Source organism: Pleurodeles waltl, chromosome 3_1 (genome assembly GCF_031143425.1).
Source record: "Pleurodeles waltl isolate 20211129_DDA chromosome 3_1, aPleWal1.hap1.20221129, whole genome shotgun sequence".
NCBI classification, from domain to species: domain Eukaryota; kingdom Metazoa; phylum Chordata; class Amphibia; order Caudata; family Salamandridae; genus Pleurodeles; species Pleurodeles waltl.
The window spans coordinates 2,004,848,352-2,004,873,561 of NC_090440.1; the positions used below are offsets into that span (position 1 = coordinate 2,004,848,352).

At 45.2% G+C, this 25,210-nt stretch overlaps 1 protein-coding gene across 2 annotated transcripts in view; it reads right to left on the reverse strand.

Moving 5' to 3' along the window:
- BCAS3 (BCAS3 microtubule associated cell migration factor) overlaps positions 1-25,210 on the reverse strand; it is a 2,570,631-nt gene that overhangs the window by 1,182,085 nt on the left and 1,363,336 nt on the right. For both annotated transcript variants that reach the window (XM_069226456.1, XM_069226455.1), the window contains 2 exons: positions 13,837-13,961; positions 462-627 (listed from right to left, as the gene is read on the reverse strand). In XM_069226456.1, coding sequence (XP_069082557.1) covers positions 462-627; positions 13,837-13,961 — 291 coding nt within the window. The remainder of the gene's footprint in view (positions 1-461; positions 628-13,836; positions 13,962-25,210) is intronic.

Consider the following 25,210-nt stretch of genomic DNA (forward strand, 5'->3'; position numbering starts at 1 on the left):
GGCCGTAAAAAAGACATAACATGGAATTCAAACCGATTCAGTATGTTATGCATTGTTTTCTCATTGAAAACTCAGAATAGTCGCTATTTACTACACATGGCAACTCCCTCAGACTGGGATAATGGTATTTAGTAACAATGGTAAATACCCCACCCTATTCTGTCCAACTTGTAATGAGGGTATTAGTGTTTGGATTTAGGACATTCCCAGGGGTAAAAGAGATTTGTGGCAAAGCTTATTTGAATTATGGCATTTCAAGACTGAATTACTCAAAGGACTTTGAAATACATTTTCTGCCAAGAATACACTTTTCCAGATGTACAAAGAAAATTTCAAAATCATTTAACATTTAAGGTCTGTGATAAAAAAGTGAGCATGCCTGAACCAAGCACATGTGAACTTTGATTGATACACTGCATAGGAAATAATACAAAAGCTAAGAAGCTGGTAGTCTTCAGTACCTGGCAAGACTCCAGCTGGCTCGAGGAGAAGTCACCATCTCCAAAGGCGTGTCATCACTGATCTTGGGGGCTGTACTCAAGGGTCGAGGCTCCAACATATGCTCCACCAGCGCACCATAACAACTAATCACATACAGAGATTCTACTACAAACTGTTTAGACTGATCTGAAAGACAGAAGAAATATAATGTACATTAAGAACATGAATGAAGGGCACTCCTACAGACCTAGATAAGCTTAAATTACAGTAAAACGGGGTTTATGTTGGTTAGATCAGAGGAATACCACGATAAACTAGACAAAATCTACAATTTGAATGGTCACTATGATCAATAAAAGTGCTCCTGAAAGTCCCGAGGATCAGCAATTAAAATGCCAGTTAAAGTTGATGTTTCATGAATATGGGAGAAACCTCAATGAATACCCTTTTACTGAATGGATAGTGAAAATTTGCCGAGAGTGCAGAAGAAAACGGAAACTTCAAGTTAACTCATTCTGCCCCACCCAAACTCTTCTAATATGGAATCCAGTACCACTACATTACATCACAAGTTTACATTACATCACAAGTTTACATTACATCACAAGTTTAACCGCTTTCAACATTTTTAAACATAAAATGAATCAAGAAAACATACTGTAGTGAGATCCCCGTTTATATTTTTTCAAATTTTTATAACAATGTGCATAACACTGTTGTCAGAAAATTAGTTTAAATTGTTGTTGCATGTTTGATTGTTAATTTGAGATCGAACTGACTCTTACACAGATGTTTATAGCACATATTTCAATATAAATGACAGCCATGCAACCTTCATAATACAAAGTTTATTGCAGAAACAACATGTTAGCAAATTCTTAATATATTAAAGATTTTAGGTTTTTTTCTGTCTAAACATAATATCTGTCTTCCAAAATTGATGTTTAAACAACATGTAATAACAGTAATGTGATTTAAAAATCATTTTAACACAACATTTTATTACTGGAAAAATATAATTCCATATTTTTAAAAGTAATTTCTATCAAGTTTTACTTGCGACACATAAAATTCAGTTGCTGTCGCGATGAACTTTACAATCGTTGAAACGAAGATAAAACTGCCTCCATTCCAATATCAGAAGTATAGAAATAACTTTTCACATATTGCAGTCAGGTCTACGGCCCAGTCGTGATCTACCAGCATGTAGCCTAATAAGAGGTGCAGCCAGCATGAATAACACTAACAAACTCCAGAAGCCCTCCAGATGCTGTTTTCTTTTAAGTATCAGGAACTCTAAATAGCCGTGTGCTTGCCTTTTCTGTATCTCAACCTGAAGCCCCACAGTGCTTTATAGGCATAGCCATTGATACAAGACCCTCAAGGTTTGTTAAGAAAAAAGGTTCACCCTCCTGCTTACACCTGTGTCCCGCTCCAAGGACCAGCCTTACCCAAACTAACAGTCTCTCCAGCTACTCAATACCTAGAGAAACAAGCAGCCCCCAGTGCATCCTCGCCATTCTCTTTCGGATCCACCGCTGTTCTCAAGGTTGCCTAACTTCCAATATTCTTTTAACGATATATGTGCACTACAGCACCCCCAGAATCATACCCTGTTGTTTGGAGATGATTCTTTTCCAAATCCCACATCCAGCCCACGGGTAAGGGAGCTTCAGCCGACTTCCATGCCATTGCAATGCAGCTCTTACAGAGTATCAGAGCCATATCTACAAACTTACATTCATGTGTATTTTTTTCGTCCTACCTCCCTTTCAATTAGTTCCAAAACCACTCATAACACTTCGCCCCAAACGTGTGGAATTACAGGACATTCCCACACCATATGATCTAAGTGTGCATTTTGCTGGTAACATCTGGGACAAAGAGGGGAAGCCCGATTAAACATGCGACTAATGTGCTTCAGAGACAGGTAAGTCTGATGCAGGCACTGGAACTGAGTAAACATCAGTCTGGGATAGCAGGACACTTTTTTAAAGATATTCCTTAGGTACTGCTCATTGTTTATCTATCAGCGCTGAGTTCATGAAAGTTATCCATCTGTTCCGAACCTCAGCCCCCTTTGTGCATGGTGTTTCTGTAGAGCATTGTAGAGGCACATCACTACTTTTCTACTGCCCCAATGTTTCAGTAAATAGTGCAGTGTTTCTGCGGTGGTTGGCTCACCCTGTCCTTATGTGCTGCATACCCTGTGTGCTACTGCATTAGAAGCTAGGAATCGTCCCTGTCCCTCCCCGAACCTCTCTATAATGCTAGCAGTTTATTAGCTAATAAGGCCTAGTGGGTAACGTAAACGTCTGCTGATAGTCTGCCCTTACTTGGTGTCTTATTTCTAGCCATCTGATCTATGGTTGCCTTGAAGTCTTCTATTTGCAGCGGCTCTTCCAGGACTTAGTACTGCGAAGGGTTGATCGAAGGAACAGGTATTCCACCAAGGTGTTCCTGCAACCCACCAGAGTGCATATTTGCCCTCACAGTATACTGAGTGATTCTCAGTGAACACTTTATTGTTAGCACTCTGTGCTTTCACTATTGTCTCATTTGGGATTCTGATGTCGCCTCATGGGACTCTAGGAACCTTTAACATCAAACGCCTTGCCAAAATCCTACCAGCTCTTACCCCCTCTGCATGTTGGTGTGCAACGTATATCCTATAGTCTATATTTCCCAGTCTATTCAGAAACTTTTAATCTCACAAGTTACCTAGACAAGATCCTTGACCCGTCTTATGTCCAGCTCCACTGCTAATATCTCTGTACTCAATGTTTGCCTGATGCCCCACATTTTCTCAATGCAGTGCCCTTGTACCACTTCCTAAAATGTATCCCACTCTACTGTACTATAGGTTGCAGATGTCTCACTGTTGGCAGAATATTACATTTTGTGCTTGCTTATCTCCTCCCTGAATGGTTCGTCTGACAATGCCTCACTCTGCAATCTCCAGGTGGGGAACCAGGCTCTACCCCTCCCGCAGACCTTGGCCATTTTCAGTGGACTGTGATCTGAAATCCTACGCTCCAAATGCTCACTGTCAGCAACCTTCGCCTACATGCAATTATTGCACAACCATGCATCTATCCTAATGTGCAAATGATGGACTGGAAAAAAGAACGAGTATTCCCTGGCCTCAGGGTGCATTAACCTCATACATAACGCAGCATCATACTTTCAATCCATGTCCTGAAGTATTCTGATAACTTAACGCTCGGAGCGTTCGGCAAGGGTGGGCTACCCCACCTCCCCAGACACTAGGGATTTGCAGATCCCGCAATAGGATCTGGGACAATGTACTGCTGAATGCAGTGTGATTAACATATTTTGCATATACCACTATTAACAAAAAGGGTTTACCAGCAAGAAGCTCCATCACTACTACGAATGTGCACTTCGCATCAACGTTATTGCTCTGTACCACAAAGGGGAATCCAGTGGAAATTCATCTACCCACTGCCCTAGCATATGCAGAGCAAGAGTTATCATATACTTCGCCGATCCATTTCTTGGTCACAGTTCTGGCCCGATAAGGTGGGCCTCCTGGAAGCAAGCAAAATGAAGGTGTATGTGCTTCAGGTATGTAAATACTCTGTACTGTACCTTTTCAGAGTTGTGGCCATCCCCCTAATATTTCATATTAGCAAATTATACTTCATCGCCATATTTGGCTTGCATCTCTCCAAGGAACAGCTGCATACATAGCCTCATACCTGAATGTGACCCTCCTGTGGGTAACCGTTTCATTGGTCCAAGCCAGCATATCGCCACTTGCATCCCCCTTACAAATCGCCTGAGGGAAAAACAATAACCGTAATAATCCCAACTCCCCATCCCTGGCTGAAAGCCAAAACAAGTCTTCACCAACAAGCAAATAAACTAATGAACCATATTGAGCCATGTCTCCTTGGGATATCCAGTAGCATACTGAATATGGAGTGCATGCAAATTTGTTATTGTCTTGGACCATCTTTTGCAGCCACGCCCCAACCTGGTATCTCATTCACTATTACTCCACAAAGCTGACTCACTTGACCATACCACTGCCAACCACAATGTCAGCCTCAAACAATTGTATCTGCTGCCTTAAAGTAAATAATAATTGTGTATGCTCCAACTCAGAGTCCCCTGTTTCAGAATCTTCTGACCCCTACACTGTCTCCTGACCAGCCATGTACTAGTACATGGCTACCACTTTGAAGAACACCACCACTTAAGTTTGGTCCTAGGCTGGCTGCCTTGATCTTCTCCTGTGTGAGAGCTGTATTTCCCATGTTCCTTCCTCTGTTGCAGTATTAGAGGGATACTAACCTCCTTTTCTTGCCTGACAGCAAGCTCATGTCTGGAAAGAAAGCCTGTCCATAGTCTAAGTTAGCAGGATACATGAGAGCATAACACAGATCCAGACTGTGCAGTTGTTTCTTCACCTCGGTAAAGCTTTTCCATTGTTTTTTAACATTATTTGTGTAGTCAGGATAAATATTGACCAAGTTACTGTTTACAGACAATAGTCTCTTTAACCAGGCCTCTGTAATATCATGCCCCTGTCTCCAAAATTGAACAGCTGATGTGGGGCCCCAGGAGGAGGCAGTTGACTTGGTATGTGGTGGGCCCACTGCGCTGAGGAAAACTTGGAGATCTGTCCCCGTAACACCTCCTACATGAGCCAGTTCTAAATATATAATTTGCACTTCAACAATACGCACATTATTGCACCAAAAGCACCATTCAGTGTCCTCAGCCCTGGACGTACGCGCATTAATCTCCGTAGGTAAACTCTTGATTCATGATTTCATTTCTTGCACCGCTGGTTTCATGGACGTAAGCACCAACTCTATGTTTTGCACTCTGTCCACTAGCTTCCTGAGGTACGCTCTCAATAGTCTCAAGTCCATTGCCACACAATCAATTTTACATTTGAGAGTTGCTTTTCTGTTAAGTATTTCTTGTAATACTTGCCACTGTGTTTTTCCATGGTTAATTCCATGTGGGTCAGTGAGTCCATCTTCCGCAAGGTCGGATTCAGCATATCTGTCATTAGTTTGGCAGGCAACAGCCTCAACTCTTTGGGCTTAACCAGTGTATAGTAACCACGAGCCCGGAAATGTCTGAGAGGCTCAATGACTGTCGCTCCTGATTGTCTTGCCTTGGTGTGAAGTCTCCACTTCACTGCTTACACTTCTATCAATGTGCTGTATTCATTATCTATTTCTCTCTCTTGGACACGGGGGGACCCGTCTGGGCTCGCCATTCTGTATTGCCTATAGTTCTGTGTGACTCACACAATGCCAGTGTCAGTTTTCAGGGGTCAACCAGCATCTCCTGTTACCTATTTTAGGTTCCTATAGGGCTTGGCTGTTCAGGGCCCCTGCAAAGCCACGCCTGTGTTTTATTTCTACCTCTTGCAAAATTAATCGGGCCCCTGTAATGTCTCTGGCAGTTCGATCCTTGTTTCCTGGACTGAAGCCAATCGCAATGACCTAGTGTCCTATAACATTTCCCTTCACCACAGCCCCAGGCACATTTGTGCCGTTGTTTTTTCTCACCTGACAGCACGCTCTGCCCCCACTGCACCGCAGCAGCCCAAAAAAAGAAGCTGCATGCAAATCAGTTCTACTCAGGGTGGGAACAGCCCATCCATTTGCAATGCAACGGGTCTTGCATTTCTCTGAGTTAGAGCTATTAGCAGTTATAAACTCCCAACCGGACTTTTCTTGCCTCATTAAATGGATAAAAAAACAAGCGGGATCGCGCTGCTAAACAAGCGAGATCGCACTGTGATAAAAGAGAAAAAGTAGTCCACAAATAGGACGGAAAACAGCAAGCCTTGTATGTTTTCAGTACTTGGTTGCTGCGCTCCAGGAGGGCTAACCACCGGAAAAGGTATGACGTATGCATGCCTTCCACAAATGAAAGCAAGCAGATTTTAAAAGGCAAGCCTATGAACCATTGAAAGACATTGACATGACATGGACGGGGCTCCGAGCGCTTTTCTAACTACTACAGCGTCTCGTAAGCGATACGCATGCGCAAACGCATGCTACGCAGGCTCCACCCTAAAAAAGAAGCTGCATGCAAATCAGTTCTACTCAGGGTGGGAACAGCCCATCCATTTGCAATGCAACGGGTCTCGCATTTCTCTGAGTTAGAGCTATTAGCAGTTGTAAACTTCCAACCGGACTTTTCTTGCCTCATTAAATGGATAAAAGAACGAGCGGGATCGCGCTGCTAAAAAAGCAAGATTGCGCTGTGAAAAAAGAGAAAAAGTAGTCCACAAATAGGACGGAAAACAGCAAGCCTTGTATGTTTTCAGTACTTGGTCGCTGCGCTCCAGGAGGGCTAACCACCGGAAAAGATATGACGTATACATGCCTTCCACAAATGAAAGCAAGCAGATTTTAAAAGGCAAGCCCACGAACCATTGAAAGACATTGACATGACATGGACGGGGCTCCAAGCGCTTTTCTAACTACTACAGCGTCTCGTAAGCGATACGCATGCGCAAACGCATGCTACGCAGGCTCCACCCTAAAAGGGAAGCTGCGTGCAAATCAGTTCTACTCGGGGTGGGAACAGCCCATCCATTTCAGCGCTGAAGTACTCTCCAAGAAAGTCTGTGTGGCACAGCAACACTGACTGCCCAGCCTGTCCGGTGGAGTTGCCGCGGGTGACATGAGCACCGAAGTCCCAGCGTCGCACTCTACCAGCAGCACAGCCAGCAAGACCACAGAGACCTCAAACATACCTAGTCCACCGTCGTATGTACCTCGCTGGCACGTACCCCAGGAGAGGCATCGCCTGCCGTTTTGCCAGATGAAGGAACAGGCGACTGTGTCCCTTTCCCAAAACTAGTGGTGCAAGAGTTGAATGGGAGGTTCTGAAGGATGTAGAGGAAGCAGGGTAAAATTAGCATCTTATAAAATGCTATATGACCCATGACATTCACCGGCAATGCCTGCCATTGTCCAAGATCTGCCATTCCCTTCGGTTAAGAGGGTTGATATTAAGGGTCAGGACCAAGTCAAGTGCCACTCTAATGCCTAGGTAAGTAAAACTAAGACACCGGATGGGGGTGTTCGATTGTGAATTTACATTATCACGAGAGCCTGAGAGAGGGACCAAGAGAGATTTATTGTGGTTCATCCGAAGGCTTCCCCAACACGCATTGCAGATGAAAGCATCTGGGTTCACTCACCGCCGGATAAAATAAATAAGGTAGCACATCATCAGTATAGAGTGCAATGCGATCCTCTTCCCCTCTGCCCATTTCCATCCCGCAAGGAAGGCATCCTAGTGAATCAAGTGCGCTAGCGGTTCTTTGGCTAGAGCGAAGAGAAGTGGGGATAAAGGACAGCCCTGTCTTGTGCCTCTCCTGACTGGGAAGGCCTCTTAGAGCCCTTCATTCACAAGGACACGAGCTGTCGGCGCTTGGTAAAGAAGCTGTACCATGGAGCAGAAAGAGTATCCCAAGCGCATTTTTTGAAGAGCGATATCTAAGTACCCCCAGTCCACTGTATCGAATGCTTTTTCAAAGTCAATTAATGAGAGGGCCAGCAGAGAGGAGAGCCTGTGCAGGTGCACCAGGGCGACATGTAGCCTTCGCAGGCAAAGCCTAGTGCTGCAGGTTGGTATAAAGCTGCACCGATTGGGGTGGATCAAACGGTACAAGACCGTCTTCAGACGGGTGGCCAATACAGTGGCGTATATTTGATTTCGCCATCAATTAGCAATATTGGCCAGTAGTCTGCACAGGCCGGGGTGTTGAGACTTAAGAAGCACCACTATTGTGGCCTGGTCCAGATCGTGAGGAAGGATGCCCTTTTTCCAAGGCATGCTTATAAAGACCATGGAGTTGGGGTATCACTATGTCTCTGAACTTAGAATAGTATTCAGCTGAATAGCCACCTGGGCAGGAGTCTTGTCCATCTTCAGGGCCATAATAGCCTCACCAATCTCCTCTACAGTTATGGGTTTGTCTAGACCTTTGCCAACAGAGGCCGAGAGACAAAGCATATCTATCTCGTTCAGGAGTGGCGCCTCATGTTTGATAATTGGTCTAGGCTCCGCTGTATAGAGAGGGGTATAATACCGGGTGAAGGTGGATGCTATGTCATGAGGGGTTGTGTGAAGTGTCCCATTCACATTTGCCACTTTGGGAATCACCCTCCCCGACAGTAGTCTGCTAGCTAGTCAGTAAAGCAGCTTACTATTCTTATCACCCAAGCCATAAATGCACACTTGTGAGGCCGGCCAGATTTGTTTTGCTTCCTCTAGGGAGTGAGTCCTGATTTCCTCCGGCATCATCTCCAAGGTAGGATCTGTGACTTCCCCTTTGCCCCCATCTAGTTCGTGTTCCAACTGGAGCGCTTGAGATTCAAGATGTACTATATGTGCCTGTTTCTACTTTTCCTGGAGTTGTAAAAGGGCTTTGGCGTGACCGCAGATTGTAGCCTTGCCAGCAACCCACAGTGTTAGGTTAGACTGGACTGTGCCCTCGTCTTGAAAATAGTGTTCAGTCTCCTTCCGGAGGCTAGTAGAGCAAGTGTCGTCCTGTAAGTACCACACATTGAGACGCCACATGGGCCTGCAAGTGCAATCAGAGTGGCCAAGGGTCAGGAGAGTCGGGAGTGGTCCGAGATGTCGCAGGTAAGTATCTGTGCTTGGGTGACTAGAGGAAGGTCACCAGCAAGCATTAGGATCATGTCAATGCGAGCATGCATGTGGTGTGCTGCAAAGGTGTGAGTGTACTGTTGGGAGAGAGGATGCCTGGTCCGCCATACATCACAAAGGCCAAGACTCAAAACCCATTTGCTGAGGGACGCGGAGCACCTGCAGTGAGCCTCCGATGGGGGGCCCGTGATGTCTAAGCCTGGATCAAGGACCACATTCATGTCCACGTCGATAATAGAAGAGCCTACAGGCATCTGAGTTTTCAGGTCTGTGAGTGTGGAAAGCAACGAGTCACGTTCTGTATAGGGGGCATACACACTGAGTAAACTGATAGGATGACCATCCTCTCGGCCTGTCAGGGCAAGAAATCTCCTCTGAGGGCCCAACCACGACAGCTGTACGACCAAAGAGTAGTCATGATGTCAGAGTATAGCGACCCCTCTGGCACTGCGCGCAAATCCCACGTGGTACACATGGTCACAACCATATCTAGCGAGGAACTAGCATGAGATCCCCATTAAGTGTGTCTCTTGGAGGAATAGGAATAGAGGGGTAAAGCTGCTGCACATGACGCAGTACCATCACCCTTTTGATTCCACAAGATTATGGTGGTGGGGGCCATAAGGTGCCAAAGGAAAGAAAACTACTTGGGACGGGCCATGTGGTGGGAGCGCTTGGCGCCCATTGGATGGAACTGCTATGTGAGATTGAGCTTGTGTTTGTGTAGGGATCTGAACAGTTTGAGACCTTTTGTCTCTGCGTGACATCAAAATATGAAGCAAACAATAATGCAACAACATAAAATTGTACCGATTAACATCCCCCAAATCCCTCCCTTCCCATATTCCCCTCCCAACTGAAGAAGCATCTGTCACTCTTTAGACAAACCCCAACAATGATCCAAAGAAAAAGAAGAGAAGAATACGGTATGGAGTGCTGGGCCACTCCAGGAAGCCAGATGTCAAGAGCACCCTGTTGATAACCCTGTCCAAATTTCGCCTCCAACCAGTAGGATCAGTTAAATGAATGGTGTTTGACTCAGTCTCTATCCCCCAAGCAGGGGCATCTGATCCCGGGTGATCAGGTTGTGGAAGGCGTCCTCCTGTTGCGACGGCAGTGGGCAGGAGAGCCAAATCTCAGGTATCTCAAGGTAGGCTGAGTCATCTGTCTCCTACGACGAGAGCCAATGCAGAGGCACCCAGAGTGATGGGACCCCTCTGCAGACGCCCCAGGTGCACGGATTGAGGCCTGATGGGAGGGGGGGCATCAGGGCGCCCCCAGAGCAATCGCTCCTCTGTTACCCCCTCCCATGCAGATTCCAGAGAAACAAAGAAGTGGGCCTTGCCGGCATGCAGGACCTTAAGTCGGGCCAGAAAGAGGCGCATGTATTGCAAATGCAGGGCCTTCGGTTTTTGTTTAACTTGCTCATAAGAGCGTTGTTTGGCTTGGACTTCACAAGAGTGGTCTGGGAAGATCAGAATCTTCGCGTTCTGGAAGTGGATCTCAGCTTGCAAACGGGCCTCTAGCAAGATATTGTCACGGTCCTGGAAATTAAGGAAACCGACGATCAGCGCCCTGGGTGGTGCACCAGGTGAGGGGGCTTGGTGGAAAGAGCTCTGTGGGCTAACCACGGGGACCGATCATCAGAGGGCAACCATGACTTGAGCCACAGGTTGAAGACCTTTGGCCCCCTCCGGGAGACCAATGAAGCACAGGTTGTTGCGTCTTGATTGATTTTCTGCAACCTCTGCGTGTTGCTGTCACTCGTGTGTGGGTTAAGAGGTGGTTCACCTTGGTTTTCATGTCTTGAACTTCATCCTCCACTAATGACATGCACATCTCTGCCTCAGTGAGGTGTTTCATGGCGTTCTTGAGATCTTTCTGTAGCAGGGCCATGTCCACTCGCACCTCACAGATTCTATCCTCAACTGCCACTTGTGAGGACTGAATGGCCCGCAGGATCTTGTCAGTGTCCCCTATGACAGAGGCAGAGCTCTCCATGGTTTCTCCCCCTTGACCCGCAGCCGAAATTGTGAATTTGTCAATGCGGGTTTGGGAGGAGGATGATTTTCCTAGTTTGTCCTTCCCCATGGCATAAATCTCACGGATGATTGGCGTCAGTATGCCACCGCGGACGCACCCCCGGCTCAGGTGGTTAAGGATACGTGTGTAGGGCCTCTCGGGCCATTCGTGGTGTCGCTGCCAACACCCCAGTCCTACACTCTCGGTCTCCCATCCATCTGCTCCAACTCCTGGGGGGAAGGAGGCTTACAATGCGGTGCTCCAACCAGTGGCATTCGCAGCGAGAAGAAACGCAGATGGGGCCCAGGCATTCCACAGGGAGCAAAAGACGAGTACACGCAGGCCACAAGTGGGGACCCCTGGAGTACAAAAGGCCCTCCACCAAACCAGGATATCCACCAGCTGATAAGCAGAGGGCCCCACCCCGAGGGGTCTCAATAAGTATAGCTGGGATTCTCCTCGTGAAAAGCATGCAGTCAGTAGTTAAAGGCCGGGGTGAATGCGGCGAAAACAGAAGAGGGGGCATGCGGCTCGAGCCAACCCCTGTTCCGGGGCACCATCCACGAGGTTCGCAACCGGGGTGTCCCTGTGCGGTCGCAGGTAGGCCAGAATAAGTTTACTGTGGCTCACCAATGCCCGGCTCCGGCAAGGAAGGACAATGGGGCCCAACCACAGATCAGTGGAGTCGCGGCTCCCCTCCCTCAGTTGTCAGAGTCTGCAGGTTCCACCTACAGGGGACCAGGTAAGCACCGGGGTGGACCTCAAGTCGGGGGTCCAGCACACGGCCACAGAGCGCAGGGGGCAGGCGTGGCACACTGCAACAGGGCCAGGAGGATTCAGTGGGCGCCCATCGCGGCCCTTTTGTTCTCCGCCTCCATCTTCTCAGCAAAGTTGGGCCTCACATCATGGAGGAGCCTCACCCCAAACCACATCTCAGAAGAAAAGTAAATTTTAAAACAACTTCTCGTGAATGTATTATGAGATGGATAAAGGGAGTCATATAAAATGTTGTTTTCTTTCGCCTTTAAAAAACACAATACAATACAATTTCTGCAATGCAAAGCTTAGAACCTGAAGTCCTGTTACAGACAATACACAAAAACCTGCGAGTATGGATGTATGCATGGGGTACAGCAGTAGAACACTGTTAAACAGGGCAGGGTGTTCCTGAGGGAGGACAATTAAAACCTGCTAGAAATAGAGAAAACATTGATCAACCTTTTTAAACATAAGCATGTCAAATTCTTAAAACATATCGACTCACCAACACAATAGGTATTACTCAAACATACCGAAAAAAGTCCGTCCCAACTAGGAACTTGAAAAAAGAAGCAGCCTTTTATTTTATTTTTAAACTTAACGGAAATAGGTGACCACAAGTGTGCAGCCTTATTTTTAATTGCCACTATCAAGTTAATGTATTTGAAATGTTTGAGGAATCAAATTTTATAAACGAATAACTATTGTTCAAATACATTTTAATATGGTCTTGTGTAACCTCTGTATCAGCTTCCCCACTCATCATCATCAAAATATGTTTATTTCGAGCTAGAACTCCATAAAACACACATAGATAATGCAATTGATTACAGCTTGAGTTCGGTAATCAAGTATTGAATATTAAAAAGAGATAAAAACATGTGCGAAAATAAAAACAACGTATTACAGAATAAAACCTAATAATGTCAAGAATATTTTTGGTCTCAATGTCCACCGAAGCATCTCACGGAACCGTCAATTTTCGTTAATATTCAAAAAGACACACACGTTTTACAAAAACCATGTTGGGTCCAACTGTGAATACTTCATCAGAACATTATACATTATACTAGGACCGGACTGGTGCCTTCTTCTCCATTCCCGGATGAGCTAGAAATGAGATGCTGCCTTAGTGTCCAAGCTGAAATTAAAAACGTGCTCATTCCAAAGACGACCAGTCTGCTTATGTTGAATCTAAGGATTCTCAAGGCCACTTGGTAACTTATAGTGGCAAAGCTTAGTGGCCGAATCCACGGGGATCAACAACAACGGTGAACAGGACAAAAGAGCACCACGTGTTCAACAGTCTGAATACACTAAAAACAGGTAGAAACAACATTTGAAACAGTGTTTCTATCAAGTTAAAGTAATCTGAAAAATACATTGCATATTTATATTGCATTACAATAGCCAAACGGATTATAAAGACATTAGCTTGCTTCTTCCTAATATCCTCAACATTCCTAGCAATCTTGGGGTTTTTACAGGTCCATACAATGCCACAAAAACATGAATCCTAGAGTCATTGTTCTTTTTAACATAATTCAGAATTGTGATAATTCTCCAAACCATTAAGAACACTGTTAAGGAGACTGCCTTCCAAATAGGTGGCGTAAAACAGAACTCTACAGAATACACTTTAATCATCTACCATCTCTTTTGATTAGGATGGTTTTAGAGCCACTTTGTGGTGTTCATCTGTTGTGATCATATGAGAGCTGTAGGTATCGGTTCTGAAAAGAAATCACCAGACATAGCTTCGAGGCCTTGTACATTAGGCCTGTCTCCCATTTAATGATGCAGGCTAACACATTTCTATGCATGAAAACACTTTTCCTTTCTTTCAGTTTACATAAGACACATAATCAGAAGATACCAATAGCAAAGTCAGAAACAATAGGTGAATGCTAAAGGGCTAGGAGAAAATGTGCAAACCTTTCTCTCGCTTCAGGCCTGGGTTGCTTGCAAACCATGATCTTGAGGAGCCGAAGATGGCAGCAACACAGAACTCGCCTCCCACAGACTTGCTTGGGGAAATCTGTGGAGCTGGTTTGGCTTTGCTAAAAGGTAAAAACACAAAACCAAGCGTGTTAAATTGTATAACAGGAGACCCCCTCACCAAGCTCACCTCCCCAGACATCAATCCAAATTCACTGATTTTCATTCCGAAAATACAGTATTTTAAAAGTAGAAACATATTAGTTGCCCGTCTTTGTAGAATCATAACAATGATTGGAAGAACTTAAAGCAATTGCCTCAGTGATAAGCAGACGGTCAGTGAAAGTCTAAGTCTTAAGAGTTTGCTTTGACTAGCATCTCCCAGAATTCTTCTCACCATAAAGTCACACATTGTCATACTTGCCAACCGTACCGAGTTAGGCAATAAACTACCGCTTTTAAGTGATTCCTACAACCTATTAATTTTGCTACATATTTCTACATCATTTTAAGGCATGCCACCTGCTGTGAGGTATGATGTAGAATAATATGGTTAAGGCCGAACACGGACTGCCCTGAATGGTTCTGAGATTTGTAATGAGAGCGGGTGGCCCATCTAAAGGCTCCGCTATGGCAGACAATGACGGATCAGCATTTTAGCCAATCAGATTTGTGACTGAACTGCCAGCCTGCTGCCTCTGGACCCAACGGCCTGCCTCTGTGAATTAGGGTAATGTCACTCTGATTCAAGAGTTTTGGGGCAGCCCGTCAACCATTATCTCACCAGGACCACAACGCATCAGCACTCATTTAGTCAATGGTCCTGTTGACACATTCACTAAAACATAACAAAGCACTACTCTGCGGCCAGCAGAGGGGAGGCTGGGCTAAATAAGGCAAGAAAAATATGAGAGATATGTTCAATGCAGCTAATTACATTATTATGTAATTATTGCATGACACGAAGACAGTGAGTGATTTGATTGAAATGTTGGCTTTTCTTCTTGTCTCTTCCTGCAGGCACCAGGCATACATGGATATAGTTCAATATGTCTGGGACACGAGCTCATAGTGGAGGAAGGGGAGCAGCACCACCCCTGGGCATACAGCAGCACGGCCCTCAACCATTGAGCAGGATTTCTGTTCCACTTGTGGGTGACGCTAAGCAAGGAGAAGGGGCACTGAACTCTGGTACTGAACTTCATCCCCCAATCATAAATGCAGAGGAGAACGGGGCATACTTTATGCGCAGTACAGGGGGACTTTTGCGCTAACTGTATGGACCAGGGGTTCCCAACATGTGGTCCGGGGACCCCTGGAGGTCCACAAAGCCTCCTCAAGGGATCCACGGCTGCATAGAAAATTAAATAATGTCAAGAAATTTGAAATTGGGCGCTAAAAATTAAATAAGTATCCTCAGATTGATTTGTTGGAGCAGTGCAGGTGCATCAAACAGAATATAGTATGGACAATGTGTGGCTTCAACTGAATTTAGAAAAGCCCCATCCTTCCTATTAAAATTAAAATGTGTATGTTTTTATTTATATTTGTTTGCAAATTAAATAAAATGTGTTATCATTTGTTCATGTGTTTGATGAATGCTAGTTTCAGTATTTTTTGTACATTGTTTTGCGGTTCAAATAATCCACAATGTTTAGGCCGGGTTCCATGTCTTCGAGTAATGACTGGGGGAATCCCTAGATTTCAATAACGATTCATTAGGGGTCCGCAGGTTCCAGGAATGATAAAGTGAGGGTCCACATAAGTCAAAAGGTTGAGAACCACTGGTAGGGACGGTATAGATGGATAGTAGAGGAACAAGAGAAAGAGATATAATAGAGGAGAGGGGAGGTAAGAAGGACTATGGAAAAGAAAACGTGGGAAGAGGAGAAAGGCTGGGAAGGAGATAGAAGGTCCACAGGGGAAAGAGAATGGAGTGGAAAAAGCAAAAACAGAAATGAGTGATAAATAAACAAAGCAAGTAGGGAGAGTCCATGAGAACAGAGGGAGTACCTGCCTCTAAAAAGGAGTGGAATAGAGAACAGAGATCAAGGGAATAAGGTGGTGTTGCGAAAAAGAGTGAGAAGGACTAAGGAAGGGAGAGAAAGCAATAAATTGAGAAGGATTAGAAGAACAGAGGAGGAAAAGAGAACAGAAGTGGAAGAAATGTGGGAGTTGGAGGATGGCACCTCAGGAGGCTATCTATGTCAGCATTCACCAGGTCCTTTACAGTGATCCACATCTGATAATGTGTAATATGATTTCCTGTGATGTCATCTTCAAAGGATGGTATTCTCAAAGGGGTTAAGAATATGCAATGCCATAGCCAGTGACATAATCATCATTATGCTATCGAGTTGCTATACAAGTTGAAAAATCCTACCTCTTTGATCAGAAATTGTTGGCAAGTATGCATTTCTCTTTATTTAATACCTTCACTGTCAACCTTCAATGCCTCTGTTATTTCACATTATTTTGTGCCTCCTCTTCCATAGCTGTATTACATAGAAATAACTTTCTGACTCCTGCCTTGAACTCTCTCCATCTCTTGTTTTACCATCTACTCTTAGCCATATCCCTAACACTCTCCGTTAAAGTCAGCCTATGTTATGCTTCAGTTTGGAAGTATGCATTATGGAAGCCTCTCAGAACTACGCAATGAACACAAACACCGGAAGAGGAAGTACTGAAGGGCCAGTCCTTAAGCAGTCTTCTAACAGAATAGTGTCAGAGCTTAGCACAAAAATGTGGTGTGGTCTAAGAAAGAGGAATGCCTACATTTTACAGTGATGGAAGGCCCCTTGTTAGCCATGCGCAGGGGCAAGATTCATAAAGCCTCTTAATATGAAGTTAAGGGAGAAGCTTGTTTAATGTGCAAGTGTAAATTCATGTGTTGTATTCGCAAAACGTAAATTTACAAATGCAAAGGAATTTGCTCAAGAGCTGGATCAGATCTGTATCTGCATCCAACTCAAGGTTGGTGAGAATAACTAGTCTAGAATTTGTCTTCTTAAGAATTCCATCCTTAACAAAACGAAAACGTGTTTCCCCTTCCCCTGCTGGCAGAGAGCACTGATATAGGCTGTGAAAATGGCTCAGATTTGGATTGCTCCACATTCATATAGCAGTTTGATGCTTCAGTGGCAAATACCGAATGTTGTTTGTTTGGTACCACTGCCGTTAGCCGAGAAGCACCCACATACTTGAATTCAGATAGAAATAATTAGAGAGCTGAGAAGGCACAGAGGTCCATTTAGCGGCAGGGCCCGATGGAGCCTTCCAATTAGCACATAGGTGGTGGGGACTGATGGTAAGTGGACTCAGCAGGCCCTTGTTTGCAGGATCTTCTCTCATGTATTCAGGAATGATTCTTGGTGCATTGATGCAGACATCCACACAATGGCTGGGTAGGGAACAGAGGGTCACACTAGCACTGAGCAGAATGCTTGGAGAATGTGACACCCCGAAATTACATAATCCAAGTCGGTGTAAACTTTTTGGTTTGCCACAAATCACGTTCTGCTCTGCCAAAGTGCTGCAAAGACCTTGCAAGTGAAAAAGAGATGATGAAAAGACCGCTCCTAAATGTGAAGATTATTTTTTTAGCAAATTTAACGTAGGTGAACCAAGGTTTCATGACTGACCGCTATCCATAATGTCACGGTTAATATAAAGACAAATTAATTACGCAGTGTAGTCATCTTTGGCTCTTTGGAAATGCATTATAACGAGTAATGCTGGTTGGAGTACGTTACATAGAGAAATGAGGAACCTTATTAGCATCTGGGGCACTGCGTGTAGCAAGAAGACTTTTGCAGGGATACCGTCATGCTACAAGCACAAACAATTATTTGCCTTTAATACAATCTTTTCAGCTAGAGTTATGTCTACCCCCAAATAATGCAGCGAGGGCTCTCACAACACTGAACACAATATTTTCATTAGATGAAGATGCATTTCTTAAAAATAAGCTACTTGCCAAGAATGTACTTCGGCGACCAGTCAGGCGTCAGTACTAAAATAAAAGACAGTCAGTATAATGACTGACATAAGACCTATAAGTGTTTTCAGCGTTAATAACTCCAGTGCCTTAGAAATATGTGGCAGAAGGACTGGGTTAAATAGCTCATCTATTAAGCATGTTAGAAGATGTGGTTGGAGGCTCCAATATCACAAGAGCTGCAGACGCTGCTGGGGTGATTACTGTTTTTGTAAAATGGGTCGTTATGTCCTCAAAACAATGACAATAGAATATTTGAAGCTGCGGCAAAGAAAACAACTTTCCAGCACCCAGTTGCCATCCCATCATCCTACTGACAATCACAATAGCAAGGTGAGTGCAACAAACTCTCCAAAAAAGAGATCCAGCTGCACAATTTGCAGGGGTGAGTAGTAGTAAAGGATGGTAAGGCTGTTTTGGGGTTCAGGAATAGGTAGTGGTAAAATGAGGCAAGGGGCTGTAAGGGTGCGGGGTGGGTAGTGGTAAGGGTGTTTCATGGTTCAGAGGCGGGTGGTGATAAAGGAAGGTAAGGGGCTGCTAGGGCTCAAGTAGTGTTAAAGGGAGGCTAGGGCAGCAGGGTGAGTAACTGAGAGGAAGAGGGTTCGGGATGGACTGTTCCCATGAGACCCATGAGAGGGTCAGTTCTGATTTGCATTAAGTGGGCCTCTGGGGCTGATTTAGACTTTGACAGGCAAGGTACTCCATTGCAATGGTGGCAGAGTACCCTGTCCGCCAGACTCAAGGTCCGTCTGCCCAGTTTTCAGTCGGGTGGGCTGTCAGTTTTATGCTTTCCCTGGTTGTCTTAAGCATGTGGTATATCCAAGCTGATATCATGTATTCTTGACTGATGCACTACGGAGCACAAAAGTCTTTAAAAATCTAAAAAAAAAAAGATTCCATTGAAGTTGACATGAAAATGCTTACACCTCATGAACGGTCTAACATTATTTACATCAATGTAATTGACTTTAGCGTTTTTGCAAATAATCAACATCAATAGACACATAAAAACGTAGTGCTGTACTTCACACGCTAAGCCAATGAAGGGATACAGAAACTCATGCCAAATGAAGCACATATGAAAGACAGGCATGCCACAAGACTCTTGACAGAAACAGCCAAGCCTGAGCACCGTACAATAGTGAGAAAACTGCAGTGAGCTGCTGAGCACCAATTTCTGATTCCATTGAACAGGAATAATTACAAACCCTAATCAACATTTTGTGGGATTCTCTGTGTTTTCAAATACGTACTTAAAGAAAATAATGATTACCTCTATTCAAAATATGAAAATAGTAGCTAAGGCATAGAACTCAAAATTGAGAACAACCCAATACACTAGTTGATAAACATTCTCAAATACGTTTTTAATAAGCTATTAAATATGTTAACAATTTATGTTAAAGTATTCCTAAAGCATTAATTTCGCCAGTAGGCACTGAAAGCTGAGTCATTTCATTACGAGAAAATGGCAAGATATAAGTTGGTTTAAAACGTCAGCTGGCCATCAACAAGTTGCTTATGTCTAGGCAGAATACTCTATAGCGTTCACGGGGGAATTAATAAAGGCTGCTTTCCAAACTGGACTTTTCCTGAACTAAGAACTCACCCAAGTCAAACACAGAGTTCATAGAACTCAGATTGTGGATAGGGACATAGCAGTGACAGTCAAAAGCCTGGAGGGTTAGCCTAGCCTCCATAAACCATCAATAACATACGGACACAATAAAGAGATTTAAATTGTGCTCTTTCCTTTAGCAATAGCTAGTGCTTGTAATTTAATAGGGCTAAAAAGGTGCTCTCTTATTCATCCCGGTTGTAAAACTGCAGTCGCAACATCCACCTCTTTTTGGCGGTGTAAAAGGCTCAGAGGAGTCTAAAAACAGTTTCTATTGGTGTAATCAAGACCTGAAGAAATGACAGGTACGATTAAAAAGCTACTTACCTGCAGCAACAATCTTTCTCGTGGATACTGTATCTACCTGCGGATTCCTAACCTGTAGAACATACCCAGGTGTTAGACTGGATCCGGAAACTTCATAGCTCTCACTTGGCTGGTAGGGGGCTCTGGCTTCGCATCAATGCTGGAAGTGACATCTGGTGATGTCACCGAAGCAATTTAGTGACCATCCTGGCACAATGACATCAGTTTTGTACCATTTTTTCCAAGTCTACGAGGCGATAGGTAGATTGACATTGACGGAGTTGTGCAGTACCAGAAAAATTTGAAGTGGATTCTTATTAACATTTTTCATCTAACGGGAAGGTGGATGTGTCATGAGGAATCTGCAGGTGGATACAGTATCCACTAGAGAGATAGGTACTGCAGGTATGTAACTTTTTCTTCTGATGGATATTTCTACTTGCAAATTCCTCACCTGTAGAACAGATTACAGAGCAATACCCTGCCTAACAAAGAGGGTTGATGGATGGTTAGACAAGGAAATCCTGCAGAACTGAACTTGCAAAGTGTCCTCGTATTTCAGAATTCAGACAGTAGTGCTTGGTAAAACTGTTTTGGGAACGCATACGTTGCTGCCTTTTAAATATCTGCTATGGAACTCCTAAGGCAAGGGCAGAAGTGGTGGACTTGGCGCTGGTGGAATGGGCCAGATTCCTTCTGGAGTGTCTTTCTTGGCCAAAGCATTGCAGGTCTTGATGCAGAGGATGATCCATCTTGAGAGAGTTCTTTTCTGTGCTGCTTTGCCTTTTTTGGCACCACAGTAGCTACTGAAGAGTTGGTCATCCAGCTTTATGTCATTGGTGCAGTCTAGATAGTAATTAGAAAAACTGATGGGCTGACTCAGATGAGATGGAGTCACCACCAGAGGAAAACAGCCATGGTTTGCAACACCAACTTGTCACATTAAAAAGAGGTAAAGACGGACAGGAACTAAGGGCTTGCAACTCGCTCACCCATCTGGCTAAAGTAACAGTCACCAAAAACACAGTCTTCAGAGTTAACATTCGCAAGGGACAACTATTCAGGGGCTAAAACTGAGCCCCCATAAGAAAGTTCAAAACTAAATTACAGTCTCACTGAGAAACAACAAACAGGTTTAGAGAATACATGTTTGTCAACCCCTTTAATAAAATGCATAACTATGAGGGATTTAAAAAAGGGACAGCTGGTCCGGCAGACAGAGGAATTCAAACAAAGCTGTCAAATGTCCCTTAACAATGCCTATCACAACACCTCTGAACAAGGGATAATGCATATTGCAGGACCTATAACAGTTGGCCTGCAAGGGGTTCACAATATTGTTTGCACACCAAGCAACAAAGTTGCCCCATCTGCCCGAGTAAGCAGATTTGGTAGAGGGACGATGTGCTGACAAGATGATGTCCAGCAACTCCGGTGGCAGCTAAAAGGAACTCAGATGTTCCTGCTCAATCTCCAGGCATGTAGGTGAAACCTTGGAGACTGAGTTGAAGAGCCATTCCCCTCGTCTGGGAGAAAAGGTCTGGCCTAAGTGGAAGCCTTAGTAAGGGAGATATGGAGAAGCGCAGGAGATCCACATAATACACCCTTCTCTGGCAAACCGGGACAATGAGAATGACTTGGGCCAGGTCTTGGCGAATCTTCCTCAGAACCAAGGAATCCAGGGCATGGGAGGAAACACTTAATGTAGCTGAAAGTTCCACCTCAACTGAAACACGCCCAAGGCTCCCTTCAAAAGATATTGGAGGGTACTGAACTGCTGGCATTGAGCAATTTCCAAGGAGGCAAACAAGTCCACCTGAGGAGCGTCCCACTGGGCGAAGATGCCCAGAACTACTTTCGGTCGCAGTCGCCACTTGTGATTAGCAAGATAATGTGGGCTCAAGCTGCAGGCTATGGCATTCAGAAACCAAAGTAGGCAATTGGTAATGAGCCAGAACCTTTGACGGTGTGCCCAAGACCACATTCTCAATGTTTCAGGCAAAGGAGGGAAGCCCTACTCCCACTTGTTTGTTTATATACCACATCAGATTTGTATTGTCCATCAAGATTGATGGTAGGGAGGAAAGCCTTGAGTGCCAGTTGAATCACCTGCAGTTCTAACAGGTTGATGTAAAGGACCTCTTTCTCCAGAGGCCAGAGGCTTCTGATCTCCAGATCAGCTCCTTCGCCCACAACCCTAGGGTGGAGGCATCTGTCTCTATCATATTTATGGCTTGGGAAAGTGAAGGCCATCCCGCATTTCAGGTTTGTCTCATTTCCCCACCAAGCCACTTCTACAGAAGCACAGGGAGACCTCATAATGGAGGCCGACATGTCTCCTTATATTGTAGCCACTGTCTGTGGAGGCACTACTGCCAGGGGTAGCTTCTTCGCTATGGTGAAGGAGCGTCGCCCCACTGGCTGAGCCAGAAGCAGAAAAATAAACAATAGTTTATTATTGTTTTATTTTTCTGCTTCTGGCACAGCCGGCAGTGTAGTGAGGGACAGGGCCAGGCCACGGGAAGTGGGCGGGGGAGGAGGGGAGAGTGCACCTAAGTGCACATGTGTGTTTGGCCGGCCGTCTCAGGCCGGACAAACACACATACGCACTTAGGTTTCGCCACCCTGGCTGTGTTTAACACTGGGCTGGAGAAACAGCATAGATCCCAGGGCTGTGTCTGAGTGGCAGTCTGAGCCGCTCAGACCAATCCTGGCGCTGCTTTCATACTAAGATTAGCATAAAAGCAGCACCAGGATTGCTGGGGAGCCTGTGCTGGTGTCCCAGCAGTGAATGCTGGGACTCCACAAGAGGAGGGACAAACGAGGCGGCAGGGATGGAGGCAAGGTAAGTGCAATTTTGTTTTTCATGTTCTCCTCGTCTCCCCCGCCCCTCCCCTTGAGTTAGGTGGCGGCCGCCACTGACTACTGCATGTGCCAACGTGCACCTGTGACCAGGAGAATGATGAAAGTTAGCAGACCTAGGAATCAGAGGACCTGTAGCTCTAGGATTCTTGCGCTGTGCTCAAAGGATTTAATAATTTCCTGAATGTTGGCAATCCTTTGAAGAGGAGTAAGGAGTTGGGTCCAGTATCAACCTTGTGAACTGGAGTCGATGGTAGGGCCATAGGTGAGATTTGGGCTTGTTGACTTAATAGCCCAAGTCGAACAGAAGGTATACTGTCAATTGAAATGGTGGACACCATCTCTGGTGAACTTGCTTTCAATAGACGGTTGTCTAGGTATGGGAACATAGGGACACCCAACCATCTGAGATGTGCCACTACCATTGCCATCACCTCTGCGAAAACCTGAGGTGCTGATGTCAAGGCAAAGGGTAGTACTGCAAATTGGTAGTGTCTGGAAACCACTACAAACCGCAAGCACTTCTGATATGACCGCAGGATAGGGATATGGAAGAATGCATGCTGCAGGTCAAGAGACACCATCCATTCTCCAAGCTCCAGTGACAGTAAAACTTGACCTATCATCAGCATCTTGAACTTCTCCATTTCGAAGTAGTAGTTCAGGTCTCGGAGGTCCAGGATCTGACTTTAACCACTGAACTTATTGGGTAACAGGAAGTAATATACATAACACCCCTGGCCCTTTTCCTGTTGCAGCACTAGCTCCACAGCACCTTTCTTCAGAAGTGCTGCCATTTCTTGTTGAAGTGTGGTCAGATGATCAAGGGAGGAGGAAGAAGGCTCAGGGCATAAGGGGAGGTACCTGAATAAAAGAGAGGGTGTAACCGCTTTCCACAATCTGAAGGACTCACTGATCCGAAGTGATGGTCTTCCAGGCTAACAGAAAAGAAGACACTCTACCTCCCACAGGCTCATGATGGAGGTTGGGAAGTAAATTAGGTTTGCTGAAGATGTGGGGGAGAAGGATGAGGAGGAGGGTTGCTCAACTAAACCATGGCCCCTTCCTCTGGATCATCTTCTGTTCTGCCCTAGCATTAGATTCTGTTGCTGTTGTTGACTGTGTGGTTGATATTTTTGTGTTGTGAAAGTAAAACCTTTGATGAAGCCACAAAAATGCCGAAATTGATGGTAATTCTTTGAGGCGGAAGGTGGTTGTAAGCCCAGGAAACGAGCAGTGGCCTTACTGGTCTTGAATCGCTCTAATGTGGAATCTAGTTTGTTGTCAAGCAGCGCACTCATCAAAGATGAGTCAGTCAAGCTATTCTGGAGAAATCTGATGTCCTCAGCCAGGCGTGCCTCCTGATTGATATTGGGATAACCGCTGCTCGAGCAATTAAGCTTGCCACATTCGGTCCTGACTGGAAAATGTGTCTAGACGCAGTCTGTCTATCCTGAACTACTTCTTGAAAGTGCTGATGTATGTCTTTTGGCACATGGAGAACCACCTTTTGTTGGGGTGTGGGTGTATCTTGCAATGAGACAGCTGGTATTAATTAATTTTAGCATCATTCTGCCTGCAGAGAAGGCCTTCTTCACCTTTGCCTCTAGGAACTTTGGCTCACTGTCAGCAGGAGCAGATGCAAAAGTTCCTCTTGAATGTCCAGAGCAGGAAGCTTGTATTACAAGGCTGTCAGGTGAAGGATGTGTAGAGAGGAACGGCAGATCACCCAGGGCAGGGCGATAATGACAGGCAGCCAGCCTGTTAACCGCTGAGGACAAGGAAGATTTCACCCATAAATCCATGACTGGCTCAAACAGGGCCTCATTAAATGGGAGTAGGGGCTCTGTTTTAGAAGTTGATGTAATGAACACCTCTGTGATAACATTAGACTTCGGGCCTGATTTAGATCTTGGCGGTGACAATACCGATATCGGTTTTCTGACTGAAAAGCAGTCTGCCCGCCATATTTAGATGTATTTAGATGTTGGTAGTCCCATAGGTGAAAGACTGCCTGAGTCCCGCCGACTCCACCAAGGAATCCCATCCGACGGCGCCACAGGAAACAGTGGCTGACAGTTGGTCTCCAGCCACACTTACAGCTGAACAGATTTGGATCTGCCTTTCTGCCAAGGAAAAAGTAGCAGTCCGACCTCTAAATCGGAGTTGGCGGATTGGGGGGGGGGGAGAAGGGCTGAAAACCCACCTTTTCCCCCATTCCTCTTTCATTTTAGACTGGACATGACTGTACTACACCCTCCATTGTGGCTGCCATAGGGCCACAGGGAAATCTCTCTCTCCCCCACCCCCGAGTCCCGCTGTTACTGTGAAATGCTTGTGTCGTCGGGGACACAAGTGGGTCAGACATGGGTGGGGACGCACTGGTACACAACACATATTGCACACATACACAACTTTCATTATGATGTCTGTCTTCATTGGCAAAGGAATGCTGGTGCCACAGTGATGGTACATTCAAAGTTGTCAACTGTGTCCATGTGGGCACATTACCAGGGAACCTGCACCTGCCATGTTGGGCGAGTTGTTTTTGTGAGTCAGTATGTGTATGTGCGATGTGAATGGCT